The sequence below is a fragment of the Catharus ustulatus genome, chromosome 8, assembly GCF_009819885.2.
Source record: "Catharus ustulatus isolate bCatUst1 chromosome 8, bCatUst1.pri.v2, whole genome shotgun sequence".
Taxonomy (NCBI): Eukaryota; Metazoa; Chordata; class Aves; order Passeriformes; family Turdidae; genus Catharus; species Catharus ustulatus.
The window spans coordinates 30,611,110-30,624,893 of NC_046228.1; the positions used below are offsets into that span (position 1 = coordinate 30,611,110).

The 13,784-nt window shown below is 45.5% G+C and overlaps 1 protein-coding gene across 1 annotated transcript in view; it reads right to left on the minus strand.

Moving 5' to 3' along the window:
* Positions 1-13,784, minus strand: part of JMJD1C (jumonji domain containing 1C) — a 159,313-nt gene that overhangs the window by 53,520 nt on the left and 92,009 nt on the right. Inside the window, 1 exon segment of the mRNA XM_033065496.1 lies at positions 2,387-2,500. Coding sequence (XP_032921387.1) covers positions 2,387-2,500 — 114 coding nt within the window.

The following is a 13,784-nucleotide window of genomic DNA, read 5'->3' on the forward strand; positions in this document are numbered from 1 at the left end:
CAAACTATCTTACATTAAGTGACTAATGGCAAGGCATATGATTTCCAGCATTAACAAAAAACAGCATGCAAAAGGAATAGAAATGATCCTCCCACTCCAGGTATCTTTGGGCAGAAAAGTATCGGTAATAAAGGCAATATTTCTGTCCTACATACTGTAAGTACATATAGTTTCTGTTCTCTCGAAGATATTATCATTCAGTAAAGCTCTTTTCTGTACAATTAACTTGTAAAACTTGGCACGAAGATATTGCTAGCCCTACAAAGAGACATTCTATGAAAAACACTTCTCAAGCTTTTTATAATCATTCAAATAAAGAAATCTTTGCACTATTCATCAGTGAGCACAGTGCTGTTTTATGCTACTACACTCAATATCCAAGCAATATCCAGCTAACTGCAAATTCTGGGTGCCTTAGTACTAAGACGAATCTCTGTCAGCAAACTTCTTGCAATGTTAAAATAAACAATTTAAGTATCTTGTCATCAAACTACTCATGATGGATACAGACCAAAAGCCTCCATCTCAAGTTTCAATAGGTAACTATTTGCTCCATGAGAGGAGGAAACAGCCTGTTCTGATACAGAATTGCCCTCTATGTGTCAAAAATAGAGGCCAACAGTTTGGGAGAGCAAGCTTATCTCTGGAACTATTTTTGACAAGCTACTGCTTTGTAGCAGTTTGTAGAGGTGAATATCTCTTTGAGAAGTGAAGTTGCCAACACTGCTAATTTCAGTATTACCAATCAGGACAGTATGAAGTCAGCTGTTCATATGATATTTTTAAAAACGACACCTTCAACCTGAATGCAACTTCCCAAACTAAGGTGCTTCCAAGTCTAATGCTCTATCAGTTAATGCTCTTTCAAGGGCTAAAATGCATTGTTATGTCACTGCCTGGCAATAGCATTGTTTAACAAAAGGCAATCCTCCTATGTCCGGTTTGCTTTGCTCAGATCAGAAATGATCCACTGCCAAAAGGAGATTGATTACTGTTACTGGAATGAGCATATCAGACACATGATCTTGGCAGATTTCAGGCAAAGGACAGACACTAGCACCGGTATTTGCTTTGTAAAATGAATCTGAAGATTGCGGCCGGACTCTGAGGGCAAATTTACACTTCATGGCCCAGCTGATTTAAGAGGCTGCTGCTGCCAGACGAGGATATCCCACTCTGTGTTGCGTCATCCTGACCCCCTCCGTAGAAGAAGCCACAGCACTGGATGCACCCTGGGCTAATCCAGCTCAGCTCAACAACATCACAGGCTTTTCCCCCGCACCATGTCCGTCCCCCCCCAGCATGTTCAAAAATCAAGGTTGTGCTAGTTTAGAGGACTGAAAGTGCTAGCATGGGGTCTGATAGTGGGAACTGTTGTCTGCAGCAGAGCCAAGCTGTTCTAGCAGCTCGAGTCATAACATGTAACCTCACCCTGATGAGAAATGTTCAACTCGTTTGGCTTCCCTACCACAGACACATAAAAGCTCCAGCCCTTCCATGAACTGAACCTCCCTCTCCTTTTCCCTAGGATTCTCTCTCAACCACTCTCTTTTTCTAGCTCTGTGTTTGGCATCGGGAAAAAAAAACCATCTTGGTGAAGCAGGAGGGAAGAAGGGGTGTCAGGACAAAATTACATAGCATTTATTCAGGGCCATCTGTTATTCCAAACCTCTAAGTACTATTTCTGTATTGCCACAGTGTACCATCCAAGCCATAAGGAAAAATTTATGGCTATTGTAATTGCAATCAGTTCAGCACAAGCTAAAGTATCAAGTATTTTTCTGTTTGTCATAGAAGAGATTTTTAGACCTTCTGAAACAGCAAGGGGGGTGGGGGGGAATCACTAATTCCCTTGTTCTTTAAATACAGATATATTAATGTGTTTCTAATTAATGGAAAGGCATTAAAATCAAGGATACTGGAAATTTTTGCAGGCTTAAAATCAACAGTAAGAAAAGTGTTTCTTTTTTAAAGAAATTAGCATCTTCTGCTATTCATTTACCAAGAGAACCAAAAATCAGTAAGAGGAATATCACTGTAATCATGCAAAGACCTGAAAATGAAAGCTTTAGAAGGAGGGATACTATCTTCTATCTGCCCTACAATTAATGGTACTAGTTAACCTTTAAAGGGGTCAGATATTTTAACTGAAGGCGCTACAGTAATATTCGTGGCACAGTACTCCTTGACATGATCAGATTAACTAAAATCATATACAGCACCAATATAACCTTTCACAAAGCAAGGAACAATCTCTGCCAATAACCAATCGGAAATAATTCCTGTAACACAGAACTTGAACATAAAATGCACTTCAACAATAGTAAAATCACGGCTTTTAAATAAGTTTAATGGATAGTACTTATACACTAGTCAAATTTCTTACCTGATAGGGCTGAAAGGCACTATCTTCAGTTATGAAATCCAGCTGTTTGTCCACAAGGAATTCTACTGCAATAATTGAACTGTATACATTTTTTCCAACCAAGGGCTTGAACGTCTATCAAGGAAAAAAGAGAAAATTAGGCAACTGAAAAAACCTCTCAGCACATCAAACCACCAAAACTGTATAAATACTGATGTATTCTTCCATCAAAACAAGTTAAAACAGAGTAACAGTTACTAATTATGCAAGAAAGGAGGATTTTGTATTTTGTTGCTTTTTTCCTTTGTGTCGTTGGTGGAAAACCAGCTAGAAAAGAGAACTACACCATACATACTTCCTTTCCTTCACTATGCTTGAGCAATATTGTTTACCACAGAAGCTCAAAGTACAGAAGCACCATTCTAAATACACAGTTCAACCCACAGCCCCTCTCTCCCTGCCTGCAGGACCAGCTAGCACAGCAGTGATTATACTAAGGACAGCTCAAGTGGAAGCAGACGGCAGAGAAACCCCTCCCCCCTGCTTCCTGCTCTGAAATCATTCACCTTGCCTCAAGTCAACCATCTCATTTCCCTGCCCATCTCTGAACTGCTCTGACTCTGCTCCTGCCGCCTCCGCAGCCACTCCTCCCTGCAGCAACCGGCTGCTCCATTACAGCGCCTTCCCTTCCGAGCGCACGGCATCGGCCAGGGGCGTTTGGCAGCAGGGCCGGCAGGGTTCCTGATTCACCCGCCTGCTGGCAAAGCAACACGGCGCTGACGACCCTCGCTGATGGAGGAAGCAAGAAATCTCCCAGCTCTGCTGCAAAAGTCAGGCACAGAGAAAGGGGAGCAGGGACTCAGAGGCTCCTAGTAGAGTCTGCCCAAACCCCTGCCCTCATCCAGGCACAGCAGGATGCAGCAGGCCAGCGGGAAGGGTGCCATGACTCCAGTGGATCTCCGCTGAGAGGGGACAAGCACGCTTTCCCCTCCCCTGCTGGCTGGGTTTCCCGAAACAGAAGCACAAGGACAGCTTAGCTGAGCAGGGATGTACCTACTGGGGATGAGTCAGGTGAAAACGAAATCCCAGCAGATGGAGGGGAGAGACATGCTCCTCTGAGGACAGACTGGGACAGCAAGAGGAAGACATCAGAGAACAAAAGAAATGACTGGCAGAAAGAACATGCAGGATGCAAGGGGAAAAAACATGGAGGGACAGAAAAAAAAAAAGAGGAAAGTTATTTTACTGGACAAAAAAAAATAGTAATGAGAGAAAACAGGAAAAGAAAAAAGCCCTCTGAGACTGATTCTAAATTTAAAATGCAGGAGAAAGAGACAAAGAGAAGAAACAAGGACAGGTCAAACCACATGGAGCCCTGGGCAAATGCTACACCAACATCTGTAAAATACTGCTATCACAGCTCACATGCAACCAGCCTGCAGCAACAGACCCCAAGTACTTACAAGGGGAGGGCAGGATCACCACGACCTATTTACAGATGGGGAAACTGAGGCACAAAGCAACCCCTTAACTTGACAAAAGCTACTAAGCAGGGCAGCAGCAAAAGCCAGTGACCTGCCCTCAGCCAGTCTGCAGGCAGCTCATAAGAGAGCACTCAAGGTTTTATCAGGCTTCATTACCTACTTTCAAAGGTGGTGCCTCGAGATTAAGCTAAATATAACCCAAGTGTCTCTGGAGCTTCAGCTTTGGCACTTACTAAACAAATGAGAGAACACTTCAAGGGAGATACATTATACATTCTAATAAATCTATCAAACTCCACAAATACTCCAACTGAATGCACAGCATTCTTGTTTCCATTTTATTTAATGTTTCACTTCAGCTGTTACTTTCTCAGACAAGGAAGGAAAAAAAGCCAAACCTCTCCACCAGCCATCTCTGTAATAGGTAACTAGATTAAAGGGCTGCAGAAGCAAGAGTATATGATAATATTCCAACTACAGAGTCCAAATAGTAAATAATTATTTAACCTCTAATAGCTAAGAAAGGGCCTTTGCTCTTGCATCACTTTCCTATAATGGATCTATCTTGTATTGCTAATGGTTAAGAGAGGGCAGAGTTCACATCACAAAATTGCAAAGTGTTGAGTGTATAAACTCACAAAAGCAGACAAACTTTTCTTTGAAAAAGCAACGTTGTGGTCTTTTGGCTCTTCATCTGCCCCCATGACTTTCCTCACACTGCTCTACTTTTTCCACACTGCCTTTTTTCTAACTTTGTGAGCTATTATTCAGGTCAAGAAATGAGTTTCCATATACAAACAACAGGACATACCACATCATCAGCTGAAATGAAACTGCGTGGAATGCAGCTTGCAGTTATCTTTCAGAATTCAGACAACACTACAGATTAAGGTACACGTGAACCACTGGTTTATCTTCCTACTGGTATTAAAAGAACTAGTTCCAAATATAGATCTGTGAGTGTGATTACTCTGAGAAGAGAAACACGCCTTCTCCCTTACTTTGATAGATCTATGCCTCTAGACAGGTCAATGCCCCCAAAATACTCATGTGGAGGATGCAGGCTATCCCACAAGCACAGAGGAAAAATATGTAAATAAATAAAGCAAAACCATGCCATATAACACACCTCCTCCCGTGCAGATAGCTGCACACAACTTGAGATTTTTCAGATACTATTAAAAAACATTCCCACTATCAAAGAACAACAAAATGCCCCTTAAATAAATGCCTTCTTAGAAAAGCAAAGTCCAGACTCCATCAGTTCCACCACAGGCAGGCCACCAAGGAGATACCCAAGCTGGGACAGGTTAGAGATTTGAAAAATTTTAAATGGAAGACATAACTGAATTTCACACTACATATCACACATGCACAAAGAAAAACAGACTGAGAGCACAGCAGGCAAGAGTCAGCTATTAGAGGTAAGCATGTGAGGCATGTACTGACATGAAAATAGATATAAGAAGGTCCAACAAGCTCCTCGCAGATTTTCAGAGGAAAAGCTCCTTGCAGATGCTCCCTCTTTTCATTCCCAAAGTGGAGGACAACTTTAAGGACGACCAAGCATACTGGCAAAAACCAGAAAAAACTAAAGCTCTAAATTAAAATCTCCCTTTCAAACCTGTAGCTTGTAAAAGCAAGCTTTATGCATTAACCCAGTTCCCACAATTACTCTCCTAAGTCCTAAGCAAAGGACTTAAGTACTCAATTTTAAGTGACATCTGGCTTTACCACTATTCTAACTGGCTGCTTAAAAAAACAAAACAAAACAAAAACACAACACTTTTTTCCCCCACCAGATTTCCCTGCTTAGCCAAAGGGAGATCCATGAACACACACACTCTCATACATTCTCTCTGGTTGTTTTGCTAACAAGTTCCCTGATGCTGAATACTCTCACCATGATTTTACCCCAGCTCATGCCAGAAATAACCTGCCTACAAGAGGCAGCTGGCACAGCACTAAGTCTGAGAATTGGATTCTGGACCTTCTGGAAATTAAAATCATTTTTTAGAATACATAAATTACCATCACTATGCAGCAGACAATCACAAAACTATTCAACAGCCTTCACCAAATACCAATACAGCAGATTACTCAGTGAGTGCTTTTTCTAACACTCAATAATGCAAATCATCCCTTTATTTATCTTTCCAAAACCCCCACAGCAATCGCTCACTTTCCCAAGGAAGCACTAGCAAGCAAGCACATAGTGCATTTTTACCTCTGCCTAGTGCAATTAGGCAGCTGGAGTGGTGGTAATCTGCCTTCAGCATGCGAGCAAGCAGTTCCCTGGCACTGGGCTTCAGGAGCCGCCGCACCTCGGCTGCTGCAGCCCAGGCGCTGCCAGGCTGTGACACCCAGAAGGCTCAATGCAGCAAATGCTCGGGTTACAGCTGAGCTCGCAGCTGCTGCCCCAGCTCATCCCGCACGTACCACTGCCTCAGCTGCCTCACTGGAGCTCACAGCCTGCTTAGCTGGCCACTCTCGGCCTCAAGCCTGCTCCCCGTACCACAAAAGCACATCCTACTATGCACACGTACTGCAGTGACCCTTTTTAAAAAAACCTTTCTAGAGGAATTTATGCTGTAAGCACAACAGACTGTTAAAGAGTTAATAACGCAATTCAGAAAGCTATTCTTACACTAAAACATCCACATTCTATCCTTCTTCCTCTTTAAGGCACAAAAATTGAAAATATTATTTAAACCTAATTTTAACGCACTATTCAGTAAACTTTTCCACATATCGTTCTCTAAGCCTTGCTGTTTAGTCTGCAATAGCACAAACACCGGCACCTTCTCATTATGGCACCTCATCATTCAAAACAGCTGTATTTCTCTTCCAACGCCTGTTTGTTGCCATGGTTTGTACTCACAGGCAGAATTACCAAGTGGAAAAGAGCTGGACAAGCAGGAAAGCAGATCTGACGTTAGAACAGCGCACGGGGTTTCCTCATTCGCGGACTGCCCTGCCTGCAATCCCTACGGAAGCGCCCGTTTCCAGCCAAGGCGTTATTCCGGGCGGAACTCCCGCAGCCCTTCGGGGGGAGGGCAGAAGGAAGTACCCGTGGGGACACGGCGAGAAGGCAGCGCCAGCCCAGCCCGCTGCCCGCCAGAGCTGCCGCATGACAGGGCGCTCCAACGGCGCCCACGGCTCCCCCAACGGCGGGGCCCTGCCGTTAACGGCCGGCACCGAGCGCTGCCGCTCCCCACCCCGCCTCAACGGCACTAACTTAACCGAAGAAAGGGGAAAAAAACCACCACAAAACCTCGGTTTTTTTCTGAGCTCCCTTTCTCCCCTTTCCCGAGGGGCGCTGGCCGCCCTGCGCGCCCCCGCGGGTGCGAGAGATGCCCGGTACTCACGCTGTCCCGGACTCGCCGCGGGCTCGCTCCCACCGGGCCGCGCACAAAGCCGCCGCCGCCGCCGGCCGCGTGCCCCGCCGCGCGCGCCGCCGCGGGGGCCCGTTCGTCACGTGCGCCACTCCGCGGGGATAGGACAGAGAGCGCCTCAGGGCCGCGACAGCCCCGCGGGCCGGGGGCGCGGCCCGTTCCGCCTCAACAGCCTCGGACGGCAAACAAAGGCCCCCGCCGCAAAGTTAAAGTGTCCGCGCGGCCATCTATCCCGCGGCAGCGGCCGCGGGGGCGTCCCCCGCCCCCCGGAACCCCAGCGGCGGATTGTCGGCCGCCCCCCACCCCGTCGGCCGATACGCACCTCGCCCGGCGGCCCAGCCCGCGGGCCCTCCGCACCCGCCTCCGCCTTTGAACTCACAAGGAAAATGGTTCTCGCCGCGCCGCTTCCGGGTCGGGCCGGGCGGCCGCGCCGGGGGCGGAGACTGCGGGGCCGGAGGAGGAGGCGGCGGGGAGGGAGAAGAGCACGACGACGACAACTCACCGCCCGCCCTTTGTGGGGCCGGCGCGGACTAGCGCGCAGCTGTGCGCTCTGCGAAGGCCCCGGCGCGTCCCCGCCGCTGGGTCATGGCGCGCTGCCGATGCCGCCGCTTACATAAGTGCGGGCTCGCCGTGCGCGGTGCTGGGGCGGGAGGAGCCGGGCGGGGAAACACCGAGTGGAGCGTCAGGCGAGCGGAGCACGCCGCGGGAAGAGGCGGCGCTCGGCAGGCGCGGCTCGCGGCCACGTCCCGCGGGGGCGGAGTCCCGGGACGCAAGTGGCGGTGACTCGGGAGCGCGGCCGAGGCGCCCGCAGAGCGTCCTGCTGCCGCTGATCTGCTCTACAGCCTCGAACTTGGTTTATAGCTTCTTCCCCCCGCGGAGCTGAGCCCGGCCGTGGAAAGCTGTGCCCTGTCCTTCTCGCGGGTGGGCTTTGGGAAGTTAGCAAGCGAGGGCTGCAGCTCGTCCACGTTCAACCGGAGGGAGGAAAAAAAGTAATAATAAAAAGGAAGGGCGAGTCAGGCATGAGCTCAATGGCTGTCTTGGGTCCAGGAGCAGCCGCAGCAGAGGATGGTGGGCGGCTCCCAACAGCACACAGTGCTCAGCGGGGACCCACCGTCCGGGAACTCACGGAAAACTTTTCAAGCACAATTTTCTCATTTTTAGTATACAACTGTCTTCTCCGTGACGACGCCCCCCACCAAAAAAAACCCAAAAAAAAACCCAAACAAACAAACAAACAAACGTGTTTTCCCTTTGCAACACTAATTAATGCCACTAACTAGTTGTTGTGGAAACTTCAACTGAATAGTCCAGGGGGGCAAGGTTCAGGGGACACTTTGTAATGAAGACAATAATTTCCAGAAAGAAATTTAGCAAAAACACCTGTAATATACTCCTTGACCTTAGCTCACATACACAAACGTGGATAGTAAGAAAAAAAAGCAAATCACAAGGGAGGTTGTGATAGAGACATTTGTTTTCCCCAAACTCTTTAAACATAAGCCACTGTACATTTTTCACTTCATTGTAAAAATACAAGGTGTGTCATTTGCCAGGAAAGTATAAGAATAATGGGAAATCAATGCATGACTACATCTCTGTTCTCATCTTGAATTATTCCAAATGATGTAAGCTTAAAGGTGTACTGGAATGCTATAACATACTAAGCTCTGAAATAAAATACTTAAGTACAGCTAAACATTAAAGTTGAACTGGAAGGCTCTCTACCCACCACAGGCTTTTCTCCAGCAAACTGGTTTTCTTCCATAACAGTTTGTGACACTGCATGCACACAAGCAAGGGCAGGAACCAAGCTACCTGTACATGGTGTTTGTACACTACCTGGCCTATGCTCAAACCGTGTAGCTGCAAGACTCGTGGATTTTGCTTGGAAAGGACACCAGCAGAGACAGTTTATTGTATTGATTTTCCTTTTTAAGTGGTCTTCCATCCTGGCTGGCTCAAGGCAGCTGAGCAGCCTTATATGGCAGCAAGGCTGCGGGGAGGCAGCAGTGCCTTGAGCAGCCTCCATCTATTCCTGACCACCCAGACTGGACAGTTGCTCCTCTGGTTTCCGGCACCCCTGGCACAGCCCCCCACAAGATCCACTCAGGGCTCGCCACCAGCAGAACACAGCTCACTAACCTTCTTGGTTCCCTCAAAACACACCTCCTGCCCCAGCCATGCCATGGGAGAGCTGCACTGCCTGATCTCCAGAGAAAAAAATTAACATCTTAGTGACATCATTATGACCTGATTTCCTTTCACTTCCTTTTTCTCCAGACCACCTCTCACTAGTTAGGGGGGAGTAACACCTCAGTCACTTCCACCAGTACTGAGAGAGGTCACACAGCAGCAAAGACTAAAAATGCAACCTGATGCCAGGTTTGGGGCTGCAATTTGCACTGCTGTTCCCCCTTTATAGTGGAAGTGTGCTTTGTTATCTGCCACCCAACAGCAACAAGGTCACTTGTTAAGTGAGCAGGACAGTCCTTCACAGACTTGGTCTTTCAGAGGCCTCATCACCTCTGAAAAATAAAACTGACCTATGAGTAATAGCTGACATAAGAAAATATCTTGGAACTCAGACTTTTCCAAAATGAATTCTGTACTTGTATGATCTTCAATTTCACTTTTAAAGCACATTTTAGATTACCTCCAAGAAGTATCGTGCATCCAAGGACATACGACTTCCACCACTAGATTCCCACCTTTCTCATACAGTTTTAGGTTTTACCATTACTCTTAAGAGCCCAGACACTTAATAGCTATTTCAGGAAGAGCAAACAAACGAAAAATGCCTATTACAGAGCAGAACATACTTCATGGTACTCTTGAACTAATGGTGCTGTGATAGCTGTGTGGTATGTAGTGCAACTGTCAAAGCAGGCAATCCTTAATAATATCCAAGACAGACGCTATTAATATACAAATCACAAGATGGTCTGGAGGACAAGCAAGTTTGCCCATTTGGACAAAGCTTTATTAATAGACTGCAACTTAGTAACAAAGAATATTAATCCCCAGCCCAGCACTACCAATTTATTACTACAGAGGGATTTTGCTAATAATTCTCAAGTTGCACCAGCTATGCATGCAATACTAAATCAGCAACTCTTATTTCCAGGAGCTTCACTTAAAGACATCCTCAGGAAAAACCCACTAAGTGGTAAAACATCTTTTGGAAGTAAAAAAACCCGAAAAACAAGGAAGTTGCTACTGGTACAATTGTCAAAGTTAAGTAGACTAAGGCAATATAAAATTACATCTGCATCATTACTACTTACAAAATTTACTACAATATATATGTCTATGTTCTTAACAAAAGAGATTTTCCATGTAAAGGTACTAACCAATTTTTAAATAAGAATTTTAAAAATTAGTGTCTATCCCAGCCTGGTTTCGACATTTGCAAAATACTACACTTTAAAAAGGCTTATTTAATAGTCACATTATTTTAGCACTGTTTTCCACTACTGTTTGCTTCTTCTCACAATTGGGCCTGAACTCTGTCAAACAAGCCATACTATAAGCTTGCAGAACAGAGCTGCCTTTGTTCTTTGGCACTGCCAGTCCCCTATGGAATCAGGCAGCACACTGAACTGCACTCGACAAACAATCCCTGACCTTCAATTACTGGCTTGGCTCACTGCCACAGGATACATGTATTACTGGTAACACAGCATGCCCTATTTTGCAGATAATCGCTAGAGCTACAGATAATCATGAAAATCAACAGAAAAATGCAAACATTCCCTTCCTAAAACTGCAGTTGTAACTTCCCCAATGTGCTGCAGCATAGCCCAGGCTCAGGACATGCATGTGAGGATAGCAATACTGCAGGCTTTGTATTTTTAGTGACTGCATGAAAAATTCCAGGTGGTGGATGGCCTTACCATCCTCCACTGGACGTTTTCGGTTTGGTTTTTTGTTTGCTTTGAGGCGGAAGGCACGCTGGGTTGTGCTGGCACAGTTGTGCAAGAACTGCTCTTTTTTTTCCCCCTGCTATTTTTCCCCTTTAGGAGCCTGTCAGGTTTTTCAGTAGAGTGGCGCTGGCCAAGCAGGCAGGGAGCGGTGGCAGCTGCAGCCCTTGCACTTGTGAGCTGGCCGGCAGCCAGCGCCCGGCCTTATGGCACCGCCGTGGTGGGAGCTGCTGCCACCGGGAATGCCATACCGGCACTAGGGCAGAGACAGCACACATGGAGCAGGCATTCTGGTGTGACCCCCATTTGTTTCCTGCAGGCAGTGAACCCCTCGAACTGCAAACTCCTTCTTCACACCGTGCCAGAGAAACCCACGTGCGCAGTGCTGTGGGCCAGGAAAGAGCACACGCAAATACTGCAAATGAGTAAATATTTAAAGTTTAAAACAAATGAAGGTTAGCTAAATCAGTCTTCAGCATTTAAATTAGCATTTTTTTGTATTTATCTTCTTCTTGTCTGTGCTGCTGCACACTTGCTTAGCAAGCAGAACTGTTTCATAATGATAGTCCTGCAGATATTTCAGTGTAAGGGCAGAGATACGGTCAGCCTCATGTTACTGGAGAAATTAATTTTCTCATTATGCATTTGTGCAACCCATCGAGTTCAGATCCTGTACTTCAGTGCAGAAGCCAAAGTCCAAAGGAGAAATTAATGTGCGTGAAATAGTCATTACTACTCAAACTGCAACACGTGATATTCAGTAACTGGCATTCAGGTGCCAGTTTATCTGGCAAATTCTTCATCTAACTCTCCTTTTTTGGTTTTTGAGGTGGGAAAATCAGACATGCAAAAACTTCACCAGGCTATCTTTAGTAATTTTTCAAAACTGAGAAGCTGAGGACAAGAATGTACATGAAGGAACACATGCGACAGAACAGTTAATACATACCAGATCAGTGCTAACTGATTTTACAGTATATTTCAAATTATTCCCATTTAAAATATGGCTTCTATCTTTTTAATGTTTTCAATCAATGTTTGAAACCAATTTTCTCCTTCCCTGGGCAGGCATCATGGGGTTTAATGCTGCATGCATCAAGATGACTGTGCAATTTTCCCCATAACTTCATCCCCATCTACTTCATCATAAGAGTACTGTAAACACAGCTCTGGGAGTAAGCCCTGTTAGTGATCTGGTGCTGTATCTGTGGCTAAATCAGTGTCCCTGCTGCAACAGGAGACCAATAATTACGGTAAAAGAAAAACCAGATGCATGGCCTTAAAAAAAATCATAATCATTTTAGTCAATAGCATTGTATAAGTTTCCTTATTTGCTGGACAGTGCTCTAACTCCAGATTTATGTTCAAATACAAAATACTAGCAGTCTTTCAGGCACCACTTTGTGGATGTCTCATGTTAAGCCCAACATCACTGTAACAGACTTGTGTTTTCCTAAGCCCCCTCCCTCATTAATTGAGCAAAAATGCTGGGACCCTTGCCACTCATTCAAATTGAGTAACATCAATATCACCTTACGTGTGACCTGCCCTCTCACTTCTGGGTGCAGGTCTTTCTACCAAAGCTTGAAAATTTTTCTACCCATCTCTACAGTTCGAAGCACCAGCCTATATTCATTCTGCAATTCATTCTGGCCTTAACAAATGCACACATGTTCAGACCATGCAAAATGCTGTTACAAACACTCCCAGCCCACTCTTTGCACTGTGTTCCCCAGCAGCCCCATCACATCACACTGCACTCACCGGACACAGCAACCTCCAATCCTGGTATCACTCATTTACCAATTTCAGGAACAATTTACTGGCAACACTAGCAAAGCAAATTCACTGACATCTTTCCATTTTCTCCTTAAAACTCTGCCTGCCCTATTGACTTCTGAAACCTTGACAATGGCTTGGGCAGTGCTTGATGGAAGCCTCATCTTCCCTCATAAGCACTGTCTTCTATTTGCCACCTCCTGTCTCTGTGTGTCATTTGCCCTTGACTCACACTCAGATTTGAATTCTGTGCAGAAAGGAAACCTTTTCATTCTGTGCTTTTTGTACAACTCATTAGACAAGAGAATTCTGGACTTTCATGTGAGTTTTCAAGTGTCACAGTAAGGTGCCATAACCATCATTAACCTTGGGACATATTCTGTCTTCTACAAAGCAAGCACAACAGCTTCAAGTTCATAATGTTCCTACCCACATTCTGTATGCAATATTCATCAATCCTTTTTTACTTGGGTGCCATCCATGTTTTGCAGTATTCATGCTTTTTCAGCCTTCTTACTTCCATCATGGTGATGCTAAACTCCATCCAACTCATTTCTTGGCTTTACTTTCTTCTTCCAACCCTATCAGCAACATTCACAATGTTCTTGCATCCTTTTCCCCTATAATTTACTGGATGTAACATTCATTTACCTGGCTTCCTTCCAGCCTCACCTCCAGAAAAACAACCTTACTGAGAAAATTAGCTTCAGGCTTCTAAACATCCACTGAATTTCTGCTCTTCTGATTCAGCGGCACTGTCGTGTCCCTCTCATTCTTGCCACTAACTGAAGTCCATTACAGAACAAGAGTTCACCTTTCACCCTCCTATTATTTCCTGTTC